At 50.8% G+C, this 21,745-nt stretch overlaps 1 protein-coding gene across 2 annotated transcripts in view; it reads left to right on the forward strand.

Moving 5' to 3' along the window:
* ZNF385D (zinc finger protein 385D) overlaps positions 1-20,868 on the forward strand; it is a 492,120-nt gene extending 471,252 nt beyond the window's left edge. For both annotated transcript variants that reach the window (XM_078663994.1, XM_078663993.1), the window contains 2 exons: positions 6,303-6,404; positions 19,638-20,868. In XM_078663994.1, the coding sequence (XP_078520120.1) occupies positions 6,303-6,404; positions 19,638-19,877 (342 nt within the window). In that variant the 3' untranslated portion in view covers positions 19,878-20,868. The remainder of the gene's footprint in view (positions 1-6,302; positions 6,405-19,637) is intronic.
* Positions 20,869-21,745: the final 877 nt, after the last annotated feature.

The following is a 21,745-nucleotide window of genomic DNA, read 5'->3' on the forward strand; positions in this document are numbered from 1 at the left end:
TGTGTGTGTGCGGCTGTGTGTGTGTGCGGTTGTGTGTGTGTGTGCGGTTGTGTGTGTGTGTGTGCGGTTGTGTGGGTGTGTGCGGTTGTGTGCGGTTGTGTGCGGGTGTGTGCGGGTGTGTGCGGGTGTGTGCGGTTGTGTGTGGGTGTGGGTGCGGTTGTGTGGGTGTGTGCGGTTGGGTGTGTATGGTTGGGTGTGTATGGTTGGGTGTGTATGGTTGGGTGTGTATGGTTGGGTGTGTACAAGCCACATCGTTCACACTGAGCTCTGTATATAAAGGTCATGCAATTTGTACATGCGATTTTGAAAGTAATGTATTTCTGAGAGCAGCACCCATTTTTTTTTAGATACCTGCTTACAAGATAAACCATATCTTCTTTACAAAGTAAAGGAGGCCTTCCCTTTGTAGGGAAAAACAATATAATTCTGTTAAATGAGTGAACGAAATGCATTGGGGCAGAAAAATAAAAGGGAAATGAAGCAGGAGTGAAGTGTGCGTGAAAAGGAGAAGGCTGTTAGTGCAAGAAATCAGTGGCTAGGCTTGTATGAGAAGCAGGAGCTGTGGGAAAAGGTGTGAGGGGGAAGTGAATGCGTGGGATCTGCGAAGGCTTTGTGTGAAAGGGAACTGTTGACATTGGTCAGAGGAGGATGTACCAGTGTCTGCTTGGGCAGTGAGTGAGTGATCTGGTAATAGGACACTGGGAATGAGTTTGAAAAACTGGTATGAACATTAGGGTGAAGCAAGTCTCTAATGATAGGACACTGAATGATAGTACAATGAGTGATCTGGTACAACGGCAGTAGGAATCTGGTAACCGGACTGTGAGAGTAAATGTGAGGCTCCCAGTGAGAGGAAAGCGAGGTGGAGTGTTTTTTTTATGAAAGGGTGGAGAGAGTGAGTCATGGTGACGAGACAGGGAGCGAGTGAGGAATCTGGCAATAGCTGGGAAGATGCAAGGGATCTAGTAAGAGGACAACGAGAGCTACTGCAAGGGGTCTGTTATGAGGGCAGTAAATTAAAGTAATCTTCTATTTTGACATTAAAAGTTTGAGTTCGGGTGAGTGGGCACGAGTGCTTATCAAAGCACTTTGTTTGTTTTTTTACTTTCAGCTGTGCTAAACAGCTAAACATATCCCTGACAAAACCAACAGATTTTGTATAGGAGAGTCCTATTTGCTTTGCCAATGCTTGTTTAGCCTACCTCAGTCAAAGAGCAGGCGCGGGTTTGCCGGCGCGCACACAGAGCTCAAGGGAAAAAAAAACAGCAGTGCACACGCTCCCAGCACCATCTGCCTTCAATTACCGGCACCTCGGACAGCTGGTAATTGAGGATTTATGTATTCTTCTGCGCGTGTCCGAACACTTTATGCAGGAAGTGGACATTGCAAAAATTCCAAAGCCCTATGGCGTGCTGCCTTACTTAAACACAGCCTTGCCTGAACCAATTACCATTCACATGGCAGAATACCACATGCAAAAAACGCGCGCTTTCTGGAATGCGGCAGCCCACAGCCCTTTCTGAACTTTTTTTTTTATAACATTAGAGCTCGGAAGCCCCGCCCCACTTCGTGTGACGTAGGCCCGAGCCCTAAAAAGATGATCACATCACCCCAGCCCTCCACTCTCTGAACTGGCTACCTTATGAATCTAGGATCCACCTAAAAATAGCATGCATGACATGCGAAGCCATCACCACCACACTCCTCGCTACCTGGTTCAGAAACTGGTGCTATCCGGAAGCAAAGGAGCTTCTCGTAGTATTTGCTCCCTACTTCTGAAACCCCCAAAATTTCACAAAAAGAAACCTATAAGAGATCTTTCTCTGGAATTGCCCCAAGAATTTGGAACCCTCTTCCCCCAGAGATCAGGACCGTCCCTTCATTCTTTCTTTTAAAAAACAAAGTGAAAATGAGACTACTGAATAAGCTCCTTCCTATCTGAGGCGACTATCCATGGCAATTTGATTTCTTTGCTGGTGCTTTCACTATGTCTCTTTGTATTATCTTTTCATGCTGTATATTCTATATTTTGCTCCTTGTGTATTTAATGCTATTTATTAGGTTGCTCAGCGCTCTGACACCAACATTTTGGTCATTTTTGCGCTTTGTAAAACGTTATAAATAAATAAATAAAACATTATAATTGCGATCCCTGTGGGAATACTTTTACTCAGGCCCCAATTAGGGAAGAGCCTATGGAAGGAAAGAGCCGTAAAAAAAGGGAGTGATCCCAGAGGGAAGGAGTAAGAGGAAACTCACGGAGATGCAAAGAAGAGCACACTAAGGGAGAACTCCAAGCAGCAGAAGCTCCTCTGCTGTGAAGGAGGAGCGTCTCCCCCCTCACAGCAGCCAAAAACATGAACAATAAAATTATAATACAGCCTTATAGCCCGCCGTAGCGGGCTATACCGGCTATTAAAGGCCCGCTGCAGCGTTAAAGGCCTGAGCCGAAGGCGAGGGTCTTTAACAAAGCAGAGGGACTTTAAAAGCCGGTATAGCCCTGATATGAAGTGCTATAAGGCTATTAGAACATTCTGCCACTAGAGGGCAAAATGTTTTAACAAATAAAACAAAGCCTTCAGGGAGCGCGAGGGGATTGGAATCCCCTCAGGCTCCCTGAAGCCTTTGTTCACAGCCAGAGCTGTGAACAAACAAACATTGGAATGTTGGAGCTCCGGGCTTTTACCAGACATTATAAGCCCGGAGCACCCCATTGTTTTCAATGGAGCTCCCAACATTCCAATGTTCTAATAAGTGCTTGTTTATTAGCATCTTATTTTTGATCTGGGACCCGGCAGTTGGAGCGAGGCCAAGGGGATGACAGGCACTAGGGGGAGTGTTTTGCACTGTTATCAGTCAAGTAGGGGTAAACCAACAGAGAACGAGGGAACCAAGACCACCGTAAAAGAGAGAGTGACAGTGAATCTTGGGCGAGCCCACAGGGAGAGTGGGAGACCACAGTGAAAAAGGGAGGCACAGCAATGCAGGGAGAAACCTACAGAGGAGGGAATCAAAACCACAGTGAAAGAAGGAAGGAGACCACTGGGAAAGAGAAAGTCTGCAGTGAAGGAGGAGAGAGAGTGGACTGTTAAAAAGAGAGACCCCACAGGAGCTCATATAAAAGCTCTTATCCAAGAGGCAAACTCCATCACTAGATACAAGTGGGAGTTTTCTCCTCAACCCACACTCAGGGAAAGAGACCACCATAAAGTATTTTCAAACTAATCGTAGATATTCTCTAAACCGGACGGCGCACATGTCCAAACACCTTGATGCCTTTGGGTCCATTTCCTTACAAAGAAATTACATAAGGATACTGTTTGGTTTCACAATCAACCCCACGTCCTGAAGATGGTCTGACGGTCTTATCGCCAACACAGACCGAAACTTTGACTGCAAAATCTATTTCTTCACACATTTGTTGAACTTAAGGAATCGGTTTCTGTTTTGTCAGATCGTTTCCCTTTGCCAATTTATAGAATAGATCTATACATAGTTTCTTTGCAGGCCAATTTATGTTACCTCCAGAACTATGTTTGGCTGATTCTATTGTATTTCCCTTGTTCTTATTTGTTTACATATTAAATATATGTTTTTTTGAAGAAAAGTCTGCCCGTGTTATCCCATTCAAAGTTTCCAGACAAATGTCCATTCGTAAAAAATCACTTCCCCTCCCTTTCAATGTTTGATTGATTATTAGTTCACCACTAATTAGGGTTGAACATTAATAAATCTTTCGAGATAAAATCTTTGAAATAAGTTTATAAATAAAATCCCTTATAGGCAACTTTCTACTTATTTTAAGCTTTATCGCCCAATCCTCCAAGGGTACATTGCGTCTCCCCACTCCTTTTGATACAATATTTTAAAACAAGCCTTTCAGTTGTGCTGTGCATTTTACTATTATTTTTTGGGTGAAAGTGACGAGAAAACCCCACCCAACCAAACACTCAAATTGCAGAAAGCTACAATGTCAGCTGAACAAAAATAACATTAAAAAGCACACCTTAAAAATCGTTAATGCTAAAGAGAAGTGAACTATTTTTAAGAGGTTTGAACAATCTGCAGAAGCTTTGTGCAGTCCCTCAAAGGGGCGGTAGCCAATGGGTAAAGGAGGCGGTCCCATTGTCCCATGCTGTATGCTGTGATGGGTGAAGCAACATGTGATTGACCATTTAGCAGACCAATGGAGGAAGCATGATGACCAAAATGGAGATAGAGTCATGGATAGGCAGGAGAGCCTGAAAAGAGGATGGGCACGAGAGAGGGATAAACATAGGGAGAAGCAGTGCTTACTTTGTGCCAGTGCTTGCAGGTGGGGCCCACCAGCATTCATTTTTGGGAACTGGCCCTTATTTTTACTCACCAGACTTCGGCCCAGAGATAGAGAGTGGAAAACGCACAAGAGAGGAAGGAGGAAGAGAAAGATGGTAACCTATGACAAAGAGAGAAAGCTGAAACATGCAAGAGTGGGACAAAGGCAGGAAGTGCCTTGTGGTGGAAGGAAGAGGCAGGAAGTGGAATCAAGGCTCGCAGTCTTGGTATTTTTCATGTCAACATTTAATAGTGCTGGCCAAGTGCCACTGAGAAAAACCTTTGGCCCCGACATTTACAAATTTTCGAATTAAGCACTTGAAAGAAGAGAGGAAAAAATAGGTGCAATAAGAAACTTGCAGGTAGATATAGCAAAGGTTTTGTATCACAATTGCGCCACGCATGGGGACGGCGGGTGAGGCAAAACCTAGAATAAGACTTACCAAGCCACGCGGTGGCCTTGCGTGGCCCTGCAGTACTTGGTAAAATCTGTTATAAGTTACTTCCTTGCGTTACTTTGCCCTGGGAGTTCTTCACTGGGCAGAGCGAGGATGTTCCCATGCATTCACTCATGGATTTTGGCACATTACCAGAATTACAATGAGTGGTAGACCTGGGAATATGTCAAAATAATAAGACTTCCTCTATGCGCTGGTTGGGTGCTCGCAAAATAGGCTCACTTATAGATTTATCTATTGCCATTGCATTTCAGGTTATAACATCAAACTGGAAAGATGCCTCCAAAGTCTACTTTTCTGCCTGGTGGAATCTTCTGTGTTATCACCACAGGTTAGATAGAGCTTTGTAACCACATCCCAACAACTTATTCGTAAAGAGGCCTTTTGGTCCCCTCTCACTAACTATATTTCTTCCTCTGCATTACATGCCAAGGACACTAACTTTGTTTTTCAACCGCCATGATTGCTCTGTTCATTCCTTTTGTATTATGTACTTATTACAGGATTGTTACAGATTATTGCGTCTTTTTGTATTAGAATGTCATCGGACAGCTTAGCCAGTATATAGCTTGTGATTGCTGATATCTGTCTCTTTTTCTTTCTTTCTTTTTTCTTTATCTTTCTTCTTTCTTTCTTTTCCTTCTTATTCTGTCTTTCTATCTCTAAAAGCGAAAATGCTGTTTTTCCTATAGTACTTTTTGACTTTGTTTCCCTTTCATATTGGTTTTATTCTTTGCACTGTATGTAGTATTAAGTATTTGCATCTGTTGATACCATTTGGATTAGTTTTTACTATCTTTACCATATTCTTTGCACCATGTTTATTATATATATCTCAATAAAGCTTTCTAAACTTAAAAAAAAGAAAATGCTAGGCCTTCCCAGGCTAGACGTAATGAGGAGAAATATGTTAGTTTTTTGTGATGGAATATGTGCCTTTTTGCCAGTGTTGGTGCTAGACAGCACAAAGTGTACCAGTGTAAGGAGAGGACAGGAATGTGCCATATGATGTTAAATATGGTGCATTTCCGCTCACACAAGGGACCCCATCAAGGCGTCTTGCTGCGCTGTGTGACATTTTGAAAAATCTGCCCCACAGTGACCTTTAGCTACCCATAGTGCAGCAGGTGCAGTGACCCTCAGGTCCATGAGTGTGAGGGACCCATAGCACCATAAATATTGCTTTTATTACCAACCCGGGTTGCAGAGGTCCAATATTTCCTTGCATTAGGCCCAAGACAACCATTGCAAAGCCACTGGTAGGCGAGACCTAAAAATAGGTTTCAACCGCTAGTTGCATAGTAAAATGAAGCAATAATCAGGGTTCGATACATCCATCAGGCCACAGAGCCCAGCGCCACTGCACCTGCTATACCACAGATAGTCACGCCCCTGACATTGAGACACCTCAAAGGACTCCATTGAACATAATGCTGATGTTTACCTGACCAAAAAGTTTACCTAACATAATAATGTCGATGGCCCACACAAGTGTAACATATTGTTTGGATGTCTTTGTTGTTGTTGCAGCACATCAGCAGTCGAAGGCACAAGGACAGAGCTGCTGGGAAGCCCCCCAAGCCGAAGTACAGCCCTTACAATAAACTCCAGAGAGGAACGACTCCCCTTGGGGTAAGCGGAAGCATACTGTCTTCAGGGGTGCCACACCAATGCGTGCCTCTCACCTGGCCCAGGTGGATGTGCGAGTATCTGGCCAGCTGTTTTCTGTTGCATTCTGGGAGATGGGTTTCTATTTCTCCCACAATAAATTGAGAACTACGAGTTCCAGAATGCAAAGCAAAAACCTGGACTATAAGCTACTCATACATAGACCAAGAAACGGAAGAGTTGTACCAATTAAATCTTGTCTGATTAGTGCTGAAATATGAGTATTTCTTTCATTCCTGGAGATTTTTTTCTTATGAAAACTACTTGTATAAGGTTGTTAAACTTGTGGGGCTATATTATCATAGAAGTCCAGGTTCTGGTGTGAAGGAGATCATACCTGGGCTTCTAGGAGAATTATCAAGGGCATTTTATCAAGCCCGTTATCGCCGCTTTAGCTGCAGTTTCCTGCCGCTAAAGTGGCCATAATGTTATCGCCATTCTTGATAATATGGCCCATGGTCTTCATTGAGCAATGTTTTGTCCGTCTTCTCGAAAACTAACTGAAAGTCATTAAATGTTGTTTGGAGACTGCCTTTTAAACAAAATACATGGTGACCTACTGTAAAGCAGCAGTGGTCCATTTAAAGGTACTGCGATGTACAAAGGTTATATTGTCCGAATTATATACCCAACCATTGTGAGCGGTGCATCACTGCCTTCACTGGAGGAGTAGCAGTGTGGAGTGATTTTAATGCTGCTTCTACCCTTCCAACATAATTAGCAACTAACATGGTAGAATGGAATGCTATCAGGAGGAACTTCGAGTGGTTGAGGCTGATCCAAACCAACCATCACATTTTTGTGGTCTGGAGGATTGGAGAAGTGATACGTTATGTGTTTTCTAAATAAGTTATCACCCTCAGCTGGTTACTGCCAGCCTGCTGTTTATGCACATTCTAAATATTGAGTGCCACAAGTCCGTATGTGATCTCACATAGTGAGGCAAACAGGCCTTCCACATGTATGTTGCACGGGATTAAGTTAAAATCCAAGCAACATTTCTATAGTGCCAAGACCTCATATGGAACATTTAGGTGTCACAACCATGCAAATTGACCAAATAGGGGGGCATATAAGTTAAGCTTTTCCCATGGCTTTCTTCCTCAAGCTCCTTGATGGAGACAAAGGCTGCTTTCAGGCTGACTGCAAAGATCAGTAACTTTTCTTCAGGGATGAGGCATGCGCTTCAGGGCCCACAGGGATAGAGGCGTGCACTGCAAGGCCCTCAGAGGTAGAGGCATGCACTCCAGGGCCCAGAGAGATAGAGGCATGCACTCCAGGGCCCAGAGAGATAGAGGCCTGCACTCCAAGGCCCACAGAGAGAGGGCCATGCACTTCAGGGCCCACAGAGTTAGAGGCATGCACTCCAGGGCCCAGAGAGATAGAGACATGCACTCCAGGGCCCAGAAAGATAGAGGCATGCACTCCAGGGCCCAGAGACATAGAGGCATGCACTCCAGGGCCCATGGAGATAGAGGCATGCACTCCAAGGCCCACAGAGAGAGGGCCATGCACTTCAGGGCCCACAGAGATAGTGGCATGCACTCCAGGGCCCACAGAGATAGAGGCATGCACTCCAAGGCCCTCAGAGATAGAAGCATGCACTCCAGGGCCCAGAGAGAAAGAGGCCTGCACTCCACAACCCACAGAGATAAAGGCATGCACTCCAGGACCCACAGAGATAGAGGCATGCACTCCAGGGCCCAGAGAGATAGAGGCATGCACTCCACAACCCACAGAGATAAAGGCATGCACTCCAGGACCCACAGAGATAGAGGCATGCACTCCATGGCCCACAGAGATTGAGGCATGCACTCCAGGACCCCCAGAGATAGAGGCATGCACTCCATGGTCCACAGAGATTGAGGCATGCACTCCAGAGCCCACGGAGATAGAGGCATGCACTCCAGGGCCCACAGAGATAGAGGCATGCACTCCAAGGCCCTCAGAGGTAAAGGCATGCACTTCAGGGACCACAGAGCTAGAGAAATGCACTTCAGGGCGCACAGAGATAAAGGCATGCACTTCAGGGACCACAGAGCTAGAGAAATGCACTTCAGGGCGCACAGAGATAGAGGCCTGCACTCCACAACCCACAGAGATAGAGGCATGCACTCCAGGACCCACAGAGATAGAGGCATGCACTCCAGGACCCACAGAGATAGAGGCATGCACTCCACAACCCACAGAGATAGAGGCCTGCACTCCAGGGCCCAGAGAGATAGAGGCCTGCACTCCAGGTCTCACATAGATTGAGGCATGCACTCCAGGACCCACAGAGATAGAGGCATGCACTCCAGGGCCACAGAGATAGAGGCCTGCACTCCACAACCCACAGAGATAGAGGCATGCACTCCAGGACCCACAGAGATAGAGGCCTGCACTCCACAACCCACAGAGATAGAGGCATGCACTCCAGGCCCCAGAGAGATAGAGGCCTGCACTCCAGGTCTCACATAGATTGAGGCATGCACCGCCCGGGCCCACAGAGATAGAGGCATGCACTCCAAGGCCCTCGGAGATAGAGGCATGCACTCCAGGGCCCACAGAGATAGAGGCCTGCACTCCAGGTCTCACATAGATTGAGGCATGCACCGCCCGGGCCCACAGAGATAGAGGCATGCACTCCAGGACCCACAGAGATAGAGGCATGCACTCCAGGGCCCACAGAGATAGAGGCATGCACTCCAGGACCCACAGAGATAGAGGCCTGCACTCCAGGACCCACAGAGATAGACGCATGCACTCCAGGACCCACAGAGATAGAGGCCTGCACTCCAGGTCCCACAGAGATAGAATCATGCACTCCAAGGCCCACAGGGATAGAGGCCTGCACTCCAGGGCCCACAGAGATTGAGGCATGCACTTCAATGCCCACAGAGATTGAAGCAGGCACTCCAAGGCCCACAGAGATAGGGCCATGCACTCCAGAGTCCACAGAGATAGAGGCATGCACTCCAGGTTCCACAGAAATAGAGGCCTGCACTCCAGGACCCACAGAGATAGACGCATGCACTCCAGGACCCACAGAGATAGAGGCCTGCACTCCAGGTCCCACAGAGATAGAATCATGCACTCCAAGGCCCACAGGGATAGAGGCCTGCACTCCAGGACCCACAGAGATAGAGGCATGCACTCCAGGGCCCACAGAGATTGAGGCATGCACTTCAATGCCCACAGAGATTGAAGCAGGCACTCCAAGGCCCACAGAGATAGGGCCATGCACTCCAGAGTCCACAGAGATAGAGGCATGCACTCCAGGTCCCACAGAGATAGAGGCATGCACTCCAAGGTCCACAGAGATAGAGGCATGCACTCCAGAGCCCACAGAGATAGAGGCATGCACTCCAAGGCCCACAGAGATTGAAGCAGGCACTCCAAGGCCCTCAGAGGTAAAGACATGCACTCCAGGACCCACAGAGATAGAGACATGCACTCCAGGACCCACAGAGATAGAGACATGCACTCCAAGGCCCTCGGAGATTGAGGCATGCACTCCAGGACCCACCGAGATAGAGGCATGCACTCCAAGACCCTCGGAGATTGAGGCATGCACTCCAGGTCCCATAGAGATAGAGGCATGCACTCCAGGGCCCAGAGAGATAGAGGCCTGCACTCCAGGTCCCACAGAGATAGAGGCATGCACTTCAAGGCCCTCGGAGATTGAGGCATGCACTCCAGGTCCCATAGAGATAGAGGCATGCACTCCAGGGCCCAGAGAGATAGAGGCCTGCACTCCAGGTCCCACAGAGATAGAGGCATGCACTTCAAGGCCCGCAGAGATAGAGGAATGCGCTTCAGGGCCCACAGAGATTGAGGCATGCACTCCAGGTCTCACATAGATAGAGGCATGCACTCCAGGGCCCACACAGATAGAGACATGCACTCCAGGGCCCACAGAGATTGAGGCATGCACTCCAATACCCAAAGAGATTGAAGCAGGCACTCCAAGGCCCTCAGAGGTAAAGGCATGCACTCCAAGGCCCTCAGAGGTAGAGCCATGCACTCCAGGACCCACAGAGATAGAGACATGCACTCCAAGGCCCTCGGAGATTGAGGCATGCACTTCAAGGCCCACAGAGATAGACACATGCACTGCAAGGCCCTCAGAGGTGGAGGCATGCACTCCAGGACCCAGAGACATAGAGGCATGCACTCCAGGGCCCACAGAGATAGAGGCATGCACTCCAGGGCCCAGAGAGATAGAGGCCTGCACTCCAGGTCCCACAGAGATAGAGGCATGCACTCCAGGACCCACAGAGATAGAGACATGCACTCCAAGGCCCTCGGAGATTGAGGCATGCACTCCAAGGCCCACAGAGATAGAGGCATGCACTCCCGTGCCCACAGAGACTGAGGCATGCACTCCAGGACCCACAGAGATAGAGACATGCACTCCAAGGCCCTCGGAGATTGAGGCATGCACTCCAAGGCCCACAGAGATAGAGACATGCACTCCAGGTCCCATAGAGACTGAGGCATGCACTCCAAGGCCCACAGAGATAGACGCATGCACTGCAAGGCCCTCAGAGGTGGAGGCATGCACTCCAGGGCCCAGAGACATAGAGGCATGCACTCCAGGGCCCAGAGACATAGAGGCATGCACTCCAGGGCCCACAGAGATAGAGGCATGCACTCCAGGGCCCACAGAGATAGAGGCATGCACTCCAGGGCCCACAGAGATAGAGGCATGCACTCCAGGGCCCTTGGAGATTGAGGCATGCACTCCAGGGCCCACAGAGATAGAGGCATGCACTCCAGGTCTCACATAGATAGAGCCATGCACTCCAGGGCCCACAGAGATAGAGGCATGCACTCCAGGGCCCACAGAGATAGAGACATGCACTGCCCGGGCCCACAGAGATGGAGGCATGCACTCCAGGGCCCTCGGAGATTGAGGCATGCACTCCAGGGCCCACGGAGATAGAGGCATGCACTCCAGGTCTCACATAGATAGAGGCCTGCACTCCAGGGCCCACAGAGATAGACGCATGCACTCCAGGGCCCACAGAGATAGAGGCATGCACTCCAGGGCCCTCGTAGATTGAGGCATGCACTCCAGGGCCCACAGAGATAGAGGCCTGCACTCCAGGGCCCACAGAGATAGAGGCATGCACTCCAGGGCCCAGAGACATAGAGGCATGCACTCCAGGGCCCACAGAGATAGAGGCCTGCACTCCAAGGCCCACAGAGATAGAGACAGGCACTCCAGGGCCCACAGAGATAGAGGCATGCACTCCAGGGCCCAGAGGGATAGAGGCATGCACTCCAGGGCCCACAGAGATAGAGGCATGCACTCCAGGGCCCAGAGAGATAGAGGCATGCACTCCAGGGCCCACAGAGATAGAGACATGCACTCCAGGGCCCACAGAGATAGAGGCCTGCACTCCAGGGACCACAGAGATAGAGGCATGCACTCTCGGGCCCACAGAGATAGAGGCATGCACTCCAAGGCCCACAGAGATAGAGGCATGCACTCCAGGGCCCACAGAGGTAGAGTCCTGCACTCCAAGGCCCACAGAGATTCAGGCATGCACTCCAGGGCCCACAGAGATAGAGGCCTGCACTCCAGGGCCCAGAGAGATAGAGGCATGCACTCCAGGGCCCACAGAGATAGAGGCATGCACTCTCGGGCCCACAGAGATAGAAACATGCACTCCAGGGCCCACAGAGATAGAGGCATGCACTCCAGGGCCCACAGAGATAGAGACATGCACTCCAGGGCCCACAGAGATAGAGGCCTGCACTCCAGGGCCCACAGAGATAGAGGCATGCACTCTCGGGCCCACAGAGATAGAAAAATGCACTCCAGGGCCCACAGAGATAGAGGCCTGCACTCCAGGGCCCACAGAGATAGAGGCATGCACTCCAGGACCCACTGAGATAGAGACATGCACTCCAGGGCCCAGAGACATAGAGGCATGCACTCCAGGGCCCACAGAGATAGAGGCATGCACTCCAAGGCCCACAGAGATAGAGACATGCACTCCAGGGCCCACAGAGATAGAGGCATGCACTCCAGGGCCCAGAGGGATAGAGGCATGCACTCCAGGGCCCACAGAGATAGAGGCATGCACTCCAGGGCCCAGAGAGATAGAGGCATGCACTCCAGGGCCCAGAGACATAGAGGCATGTACTCCAGGGACCACAGAGATAGAGGCATGCACTCCAAGGCCCACAGAGATAGAGGCATGCACTCCAGGGCCCACAGAGGTAGAGTCCTGCACTCCAAGGCCCACAGAGATTCAGGCATGCACTCCAGGGCCCACAGAGATAGAGGCCTGCACTCCAGGGCCCAGAGAGATAGAGGCATGCACTCCAGGGCCCACAGAGATAGAGGCATGCACTCTCGGGCCCACAGAGATAGAAACAGGCACTCCAGGGCCCACAGAGATAGAGGCATGCACTCCAGGGCCCACAGAGATAGAGACATGCACTCCAGGGCCCACAGAGATAGAGGCCTGCACTCCAGGGACCACAGAGATAGAGGCATGCACTCTCGGGCCCACAGAGATAGAAACATGCACTCCAGGGCCCACAGAGATAGAGGCATGCACTCCAGGGCCCACAGAGATAGAGACATGCACTCCAGGGCCCACTGAGATAGAGACATGCACTCCAGGGCCCACAGAGTTAGAGACATGCACTCCAGGACCCACAGAGATTGAGGCATGCGCCACAAGGCCCTGACAGATAGAGACATGCACTCCAAGGTCCCACAGACATAGAGCCATGCACTCCAGGGCCCACAGAGATAGAGGCATGCACTCCAAGGCCCACAGAGATAGAGGCATGCACTCCAAGGCCCACAGAGATAGAGGCATGCACTCCAGGGCCCTCAGAGATAGAAGCATGCACTCTATGGCCCACAGAGATAGAGGCATGCACTCCAAGGCCCACAGAGATTCAGGCATGCACTCCAGGGCCCACAGAGATAGAGGCATGCACTCCAGGGCCCAGAGAGATAGAGGCATGCACTCCAAGGCCCACAGAGATAGAGGCATGCACTCCAGGGCCCAGAGACATAGAGGCATGCACTCCAAGGCCCACAGAGATTCAGGCATGCACTCCAAGGCCCTCAGAGATAGAAGCATGCACTCTATGGCCCACAGAGATAGAGGCATGCACTCCAAGGCCCACAGAGATAGAGGCATGCACTCCAGGGCCCAGAGAGATAGAGGCATGCACTCCAAGGCCCACAGAGATTCAGGCATGCACTCCAGGGCCCACAGAGATAGAGGCATGCACTCCAGGGCCCAGAGAGATAGAGGCATGCACTCCAAGGCCCACAGAGATAGAGGCATGCACTCCAAGGCCCTCAGAGATAGAAGCATGCACTCTATGGCCCACAGAGATAGAGGCATGTACTCCAAGGCCCACAGAGATAGAGGCATGCACTCCAGGGCCCAGAGAGATAGAGGCATGCACTCCAAGGCCCACAGAGATTCAGGCATGCACTCCAGGGCCCTCGTAGATTGAGGCATGCACTCCAGGGCCCACAGAGATAGAGGCCTGCACTCCAGGGCCCACAGAGATAGAGGCATGCACTCCAGGGCCCAGAGACATAGAGGCATGCACTCCAGGGCCCACAGAGATAGAGGCCTGCACTCCAAGGCCCACAGAGATAGAGACAGGCACTCCAGGGCCCACAGAGATAGAGGCATGCACTCCATGGCCCAGAGGGATAGAGGCATGCACTCCAGGGCCCACAGAGATAGAGGCATGCACTCCAGGGCCCAGAGAGATAGAGGCATGCGCTCCAGGGCCCAGAGACATAGAGGCATGCACTCCAGGGCCCACAGAGATAGAGGCATGCACTCCAAGGCCCACAGAGATAGAGGCATGCACTCCAGGGCCCACAGAGGTAGAGTCCTGCACTCCAAGGCCCACAGAGATTCAGGCATGCACTCCAGGGCCCACAGAGATAGAGGCCTGCACTCCAGGGCCCAGAGAGATAGAGGCATGCACTCCAGGGCCCACAGAGATAGAGGCATGCACTCTCGGGCCCACAGAGATAGAAACATGCACTCCAGGGCCCACAGAGATAGAGGCATGCACTCCAGGGCCCACAGAGATAGAGACATGCACTCCAGGGCCCACAGAGATAGAGGCCTGCACTCCAGGGCCCACAGAGATAGAGGCATGCACTCTCGGGCCCACAGAGATAGACACATGCACTCCAGGGCCCACAGAGATAGAGGCCTGCACTCCAGGGCCCACAGAGATAGAGGCATGCACTCCAGGACCCACTGAGATAGAGACATGCACTCCAGGGCCCAGAGACATAGAGGCATGCACTCCAGGGCCCACAGAGATAGAGGCCTGCTCTCCAAGGCCCACAGAGATAGAGACATGCACTCCAGGGCCCACAGAGATAGAGGCATGCACTCCAGGGCCCAGAGGGATAGAGGCATGCACTCCAGGGCCCACAGAGATAGAGGCATGCACTCCAGGGCCCAGAGAGATAGAGGCATGCACTCCAGGGCCCAGAGACATAGAGGCATGCACTCCAGGGACCACAGAGATAGAGGCATGCACTCCAAGGCCCACAGAGATAGAGGCATGCACTCCAGGGCCCACAGAGGTAGAGTCCTGCACTCCAAGGCCCACAGAGATTCAGGCATGCACTCCAGGGCCCACAGAGATAGAGGCCTGCACTCCAGGGCCCAGAGAGATAGGGGCATGCACTCCAGGGCCCACAGAGATAGAGGCATGCACTCTCGGGCCCACAGAGATAGAAACATGCACTCCAGGGCCCACAGAGATAGAGGCATGCACTCCAGGGCCCACAGAGATAGAGACATGCACTCCAGGGCCCACAGAGATAGAGGCCTGCACTCCAGGGACCACAGAGATAGAGGCATGCACTCTCGGGCCCACAGAGATAGAAACATGCACTCCAGGGCCCACAGAGATAGAGGCATGCACTCCAGGGCCCACAGAGATAGAGACATGCACTCCAGGGCCCACTGAGATAGAGACATGCACTCCAGGGCCCACAGAGATAGAGGCATGCACTCCAGGACCCACAGAGATTGAGGCATGCGCCACAAGGCCCTGACAGATAGAGACATGCACTCCAAGGTCCCACAGACATAGAGCCATGCACTCCAGGGCCCACAGAGATAGAGGCATGCACTCCAAGGCCCACAGAGATAGAGGCATGCACTCCAAGGCCCACAGAGATAGAGGCATGCACTCCAGGGCCCTCAGAGATAGAAGCATGCACTCTATGGCCCACAGAGATAGAGGCATGCACTCCAAGGCCCACAGAGATTCAGGCATGCACTCCAGGGCCCACAGAGATAGAGGCATGCACTCCAGGGCCCAGAGAGATAGAGGCATGCACTCCAAGGCCCACAGAGATAGAGGCATGCACTCCAGGGCCCAGAGACATAGAGGCATGCACTCCAAGGCCCACAGAGATTCAGGCATGCACTCCAAGGCCCTCAGAGATAGAAGCATGCACTCTATGGCCCACAGAGATAGAGGCATGCACTCCAAGGCCCACAGAGATAGAGGCATGCACTCCAGGGCCCAGAGAGATAGAGGCATGCACTCCAAGGCCCACAGAGATTCAGGCATGCACTCCAGGGCCCACAGAGCTAGAGGCATGCACTCCAGGGCCCAGAGAGATAGAGGCATGCACTCCAAGGCCCACAGAGATAGAGGCATGCACTCCAAGGCCCTCAGAGATAGAAGCATGCACTCTATGGCCCACAGAGATAGAGGCATGCACTCCAAGGCCCACAGAGATAGAGGCATGCACTCCAGGGCCCAGAGAGATAGAGGCATGCACTCCAAGGCCCACAGAGATTCAGGCATGCGCTCCAGGGCCCACAGAGATAGAGGCATGCACTCCAGGGCCCAGAGAGATAGAGGCATGCACTCCATGTCCCACAGAGATAGAGGCATGCACTCCAGGGCCCAGAGACATAGAGGCATGCACTCCAGGGCCCAGAGAGATAGAGGCATGCACTCCAGGGCCCAGAGAGATAGATGCATGCACTCCAAGGCCCACAGAGATTCAGGCATGCACTCCAGGGCCCACAGAGATAGAGGCATGCACTCCAGGGCCCACAGAGATAGAGGCATGCACTCCAGGGCCCACAGAGATAGAGGCATGCACTCCAGGGCCCACAGAGATAGAGGCATGCACTCCAGGGCCCACAGAGATAGAGACATGCACTCCAGGGCCCAGAGAGATAGAGGCATGCACTCCAGGGCCCAGAGACATAGAGGCATGCACTCCAGGGCCCACAGAGATAGAGGCCTGCACTCCAGGGCCCACAGAGATAGAGACATGCACTCCAGGACCCACAGAGATAGAGGCATGCACTCCATGTCCCACAGAGATAGAGGCATGCACTCCAGGGCCCAGAGACATAGAGGCATGCACTCCAGGGCCCAGAGAGATAGAGGCATGCACTCCAGGGCCCAGAGAGATAGAGGCATGCACTCCAAGGCCCACAGAGATTCAGGCATGCACTCCAGGGCCCACAGAGATAGAGGCATGCACTCCAGGGCCCACAGAGATAGAGGCATGCACTCCACGGCCCACAGAGATAGAGGCATGCACTCCAGGGCCCACAGAGATAGAGGCATGCACTCCAGGGCCCACAGAGATAGAGACATGCACTCCAGGGCCCAGAGAGATAGAGGCATGCACTCCAGGGCCCAGAGACATAGAGGCATGCACTCCAGGGCCCACAGAGATAGAGGCCTGCACTCCAGGGCCCACAGAGATAGGGGCATGCACTCCAGGGCCCAGAGACATAGAGGCATGCACTCCAGGGCCCACAGAGATAGAGGCCTGCACTCCAGGGCCCACAGAGATAGAGGCATGCACTCCAGGACCCACTGAGATAGAGACATGCACTCCAGGGCCCAGAGAGATAGAGGCATGCACTCCAGGGCCAAGAGACATAGAGGCATGCACTCCAGGGCCCACAGAGATAGAGGCCTGCACTCCAGGGCCCAGAGAGATAGAGGCATGCACTCCAGGGCCCACAGAGGTAGAGGCATGCACTCCAAGGCCCACAGAGATTCAGGCATGCACTCCAGGGCCCACAGAGATAGAGGCATGCACTCCAGGGCCCAGAGACATAGAGGCATGCACTCCAGGGCCCACAGAGATAGAGGCCTGCACTCCAGGGCCCACAGAGATAGAGGCATGCACTCCAGGACCCACTGAGATAGAGACATGCACTCCAGGGCCCAGAGAGATAGAGGCATGCACTCCAGGGCCCAGAGACATAGAGGCATGCACTCCAGGGCCCACAGAGATAGAGGCCTGCACTCCAGGGCCCACAGAGATAGAGGCATGCACTCCAGGGCCTAGAGACATAGAGGCATGCACTCCAGGGCCCACAGGGATAGAGGCATGCACTCCAGGTCTCACATAGATAGAGGCATGCACTCCAGGGCCCACAGAGATAGGGGCATGCACTCCAGGGCCCACTGAGATAGAGACATGCACTGCCCGGGCCCTCAGAGGTAGAGGCATGCACTCCAAGGCCCACAGAGGTAGAGGCATGCACTGCCCGGGCCCACAGAGATAGAGGCATGCACTCCAGGGCCCACAGAGATAGAGGCATGCACTCCAGGGCCCACAGAGATAGAGGCATGCACTCCAGGACCCACAGAGATAGAGGCCTGCACTCCAGGACCCACAGAGATAGAGGCATGCACTCCAGGACCCACAGAGATAGAGGCATGCACTCCAGGTCCCACAGAGATAGAGGCATGCACTCCAAGGCCCACAGAGATTCAGGCATGCACTCCAGGGCCCACAGAGATAGAGGCATGCACTCCAGGGCCCAGAGACATAGAGGCATGCACTCCAGGTCCCACAGAGATAGATGCATGCACTCCAGGTCCCACAGAGATAGAGGCATGCACTGCCCGGGCCCACAGAGACTGAGGCATGCACCCCAAGACCCACAGAGATAGAGGCATTCACTCCAAGGCCCACAGAGATAGAGGCATGCACTCCAAGACCCACAGAGATAGAGGCATCCACTGCCAGGGCTCACAGAGATAGAGGCATGCACTGCAAGGCCCTCAGAGGTAGAGGCATGCACTCCAAGACCCACAGAGATAGAGGCATGCACTGCCAGGGCCCACAGAGATAGAGGCATGCACTGCAAGGCCCTCAGAGGTAGAGGCATGCACTCCAGTGCCCACAGAGCTAGAGAAATGCACTTCGGGGCCCACAGAGCTAGATGCATGCACTCCAGGTCCCACAAAGATGGAGCATGCACTCCAGGGCCCACAGAGATAAAGGCATGCACTTCAGGGACCACAGAGCTAGAGATATGCACTTCAAGGCCCGCAGAGATAGAGGAATGCGCTTCAGGGCCCACAGAGATAGAGGCATACACTGCCCGCCCCACAGAGATAGAAGCATGCACTCCAGGGCCCACAGTAACCGAGACATACGCTCCAGAGTCTGGTCAGATGGAGGAATGCACTACAGGGCCTGCACAGATGGAGGCACATATTCCAGGCAGCACAGACGGACTGAGGTTAGCTTGCAAGGTACATGGTATCATATTGTCTGGAATGAGTTTAGCTTGGAAGGTGCTGGTATAATATTTTCTGGACTTAGGTTAGCTGAATGGTGCCTGGTATAAAATGGAAATCATAGGGGTTTCATGCTGACACCATGAGCATGCTCAGTACTGTGAGGGATCCCCTTATGCACCACTTATGCTTGTGGTGTTAGCCAGGGTAATCGTATTTGTTTCTCTTTTATCACCCTAAGGAAGATAATTATTGGGATTACCAGTCTACCTTGGGACTCTTGGCCTCAATGGAATCCCCGGAATTCCTGTACAGATACCAAATATTAAAGCAGTTCTGCAAGGAAATCCTTGTGGACTCACCTTGATTTGCGTGCCTCAACAAGGCAATATTCTTATCAGCAATGCTGCTGGCCCACAAGTACTCACAACATACTGATGTTTACGATGCCCATCATCCTTCCACCATGGCCTGGTCACCCTACAAATAAAGGTAGATCCATTAATGTTTTTAAATTACAATAGTCTTTTGTGGCCCAGTTAATAATGGTGAGTAAACATTTTTATGTCAGCCGAGAGTCTACCAGGGCGTGGGTATCTTAACCGCAGTGGCATGCTTTCTGAATGATAGGTCTTTACATTTGCTTAATTTGCTCTCTTTTCTTTTCCACAGGTAAAATTAGCCTTTTCAAAAGAACACTTAAAGCCATTAGCACCGCGGATTGTAAGCAGCCCCCTAGCTGCTGCCGCCGCCGCAGCCGCAGCCTCGATGGCCGCCAACTCTCCATTCAGCTTCAGAACAGGTCCAGCCCCCACCCTGTTTCAGAGTACCACCCTCCAGCCGGCACTCTTGCGACCCGCCCCTGGGCCTATGAGGACCACCCACACACCGGTTCTTTTCGCACCCTATTGATGTCCACGTGGGATCCATCATACTGCAATAATTTTTCAGAACATTGAACTATGCAGTGTTTATTTATAGTTTATGAGATATACAAGAACCAGGACTTTTTTTATTGCAAATTTAGCACATTTTAAAAAGTGTGTTGCGGGTGGGGTTTGGGGAGGAGTCCACATTTCTGAGGAGTTGGCCAGTTCAAGCATTCCTTGAGATGAATGGTTTTAAAATTGACTTCTAAGTTTTGCCTCCTGGCTTTTGCCTCTCATCTGTGATACCTGGGAATATCATGTACAAACCCTCTGTGACTGTGCTGCTGTGCACAAACATTATCTTTCCTGCAAATATCGTCCGTGCTTTATGAAAAAAGTATGCATTTGTCAAGGGCATTACATAGTTTTATTGTACATACAATCCTTTATTCTGTAGATTAAAAACACACGGAAAGAAATACTGTGAATAGTACCCTTCTCTGTTCTTTAGTCAGCAATCCTTGAGCAAAGCCGGCACAGTAGTCGTCTTGTAAAGCACTAATGCTGTCTCTTCTGTCTGTCTCAGACTCCTTCACTTTTTCATTCTAAATCTATTCTTTAGCTCCTTTGCTTCTCCTTCCCTTTTTCAATGTATCATTCACTCTGCTATTCTATGCTCTACCCATTTAATTCCTTGACCCTGTCTTCCCATTTCTTTGTTCTTTCTCTTTTCCGTACATCTGCCTCTCACTTTCTTTATATTAATGTCTGTAAACGACTGCGGTTTATCTCTTGTACTTGTACTTCTTTCTTTCCGATTGTCTGTCCTTGTGTCCTTGATCTCTCTGTCCTCTTGACATATTTTTTTGTAGCTGTCTTTTTCCCTTTAACCCTCTTTCTCACTTTGTGTGGGTCTTTTTCTTTGTCACCCTGCTGTCTTACTTCCTAGGTCTTGAAAGGTAAAGTGAAATGAACAGCCTGTCTTACATGGATAAGATGCTAAAAGAATAAAAGACATTTTATTGTGGACTCGGTCTTCCTGTTCAACGAGTGGTTGTCTTGTGTTTAATCAGTAAAATGTGTTGAGGTACCAGGTATATTTATTTGCAAAAACTTTACAACTGCAGCTTAGCAAGCAATCTGGGCAATTTCACAAAGAGATTTGCATACTTAAACGCTCACGTCTTGATAACGGCAGACTTTTCCTAAGATTTATTGATTGAGATTAAGATAGTAGAAAACACTACAGAGCTGTAGAATTTCCTGCCACGGTTAATTTAAGGTTAATGTTGTAATGCCCATTTCACAGGGAAGCATATGGCCACTGGATATGTGATTACATCAACTCAGTTTTAACTTTGAAGATTTTCACAAACATTTATAAATAATTTCCACTTCGTTCACCCACCTACAATGTTTGTGAAGAGGTAGGATTTAGTAGTTAAATGGTGTGAAAATGTGCCCTAAGCCTTCCTTTCTAGAACGGGTATAGGAGAAAGGTTAATAATTTTAGTTAACATGCACATCAGGAGTGTACAAATTCAGGAGGATTTCACAAAGATGGAGAATTCCTTGGTTTAGGCCTAGGCATCGGCACACAAATCACCAATTTTTAAAGATTCAGGCGTGTACACTTTGGAGTTTTTGTAAATCCAACAAAAGTTGTAAACAACTTCAGATGGTAGAAGCAAGCCTTTGACTAGTAGATTTTCACCTTTTAGAGTTACATTTAGAAAACCTAATGACTGACACGTTGTCTGTGGCACAGACGATCTTATGCAGCAGGGAACAACCACTGAGTTACCACACCCTACTCTGTTTGTATTTTCTATTTATGCATATCTATGTAGTAGACAGTGGGGGCTGGTGGATTTTGAAAGTGGTGTGGTGAAAAAAGTTGTACCCTAATGC

Source organism: Lissotriton helveticus, chromosome 10, assembly GCF_964261635.1.
Source record: "Lissotriton helveticus chromosome 10, aLisHel1.1, whole genome shotgun sequence".
Taxonomy (NCBI): Eukaryota; Metazoa; Chordata; class Amphibia; order Caudata; family Salamandridae; genus Lissotriton; species Lissotriton helveticus.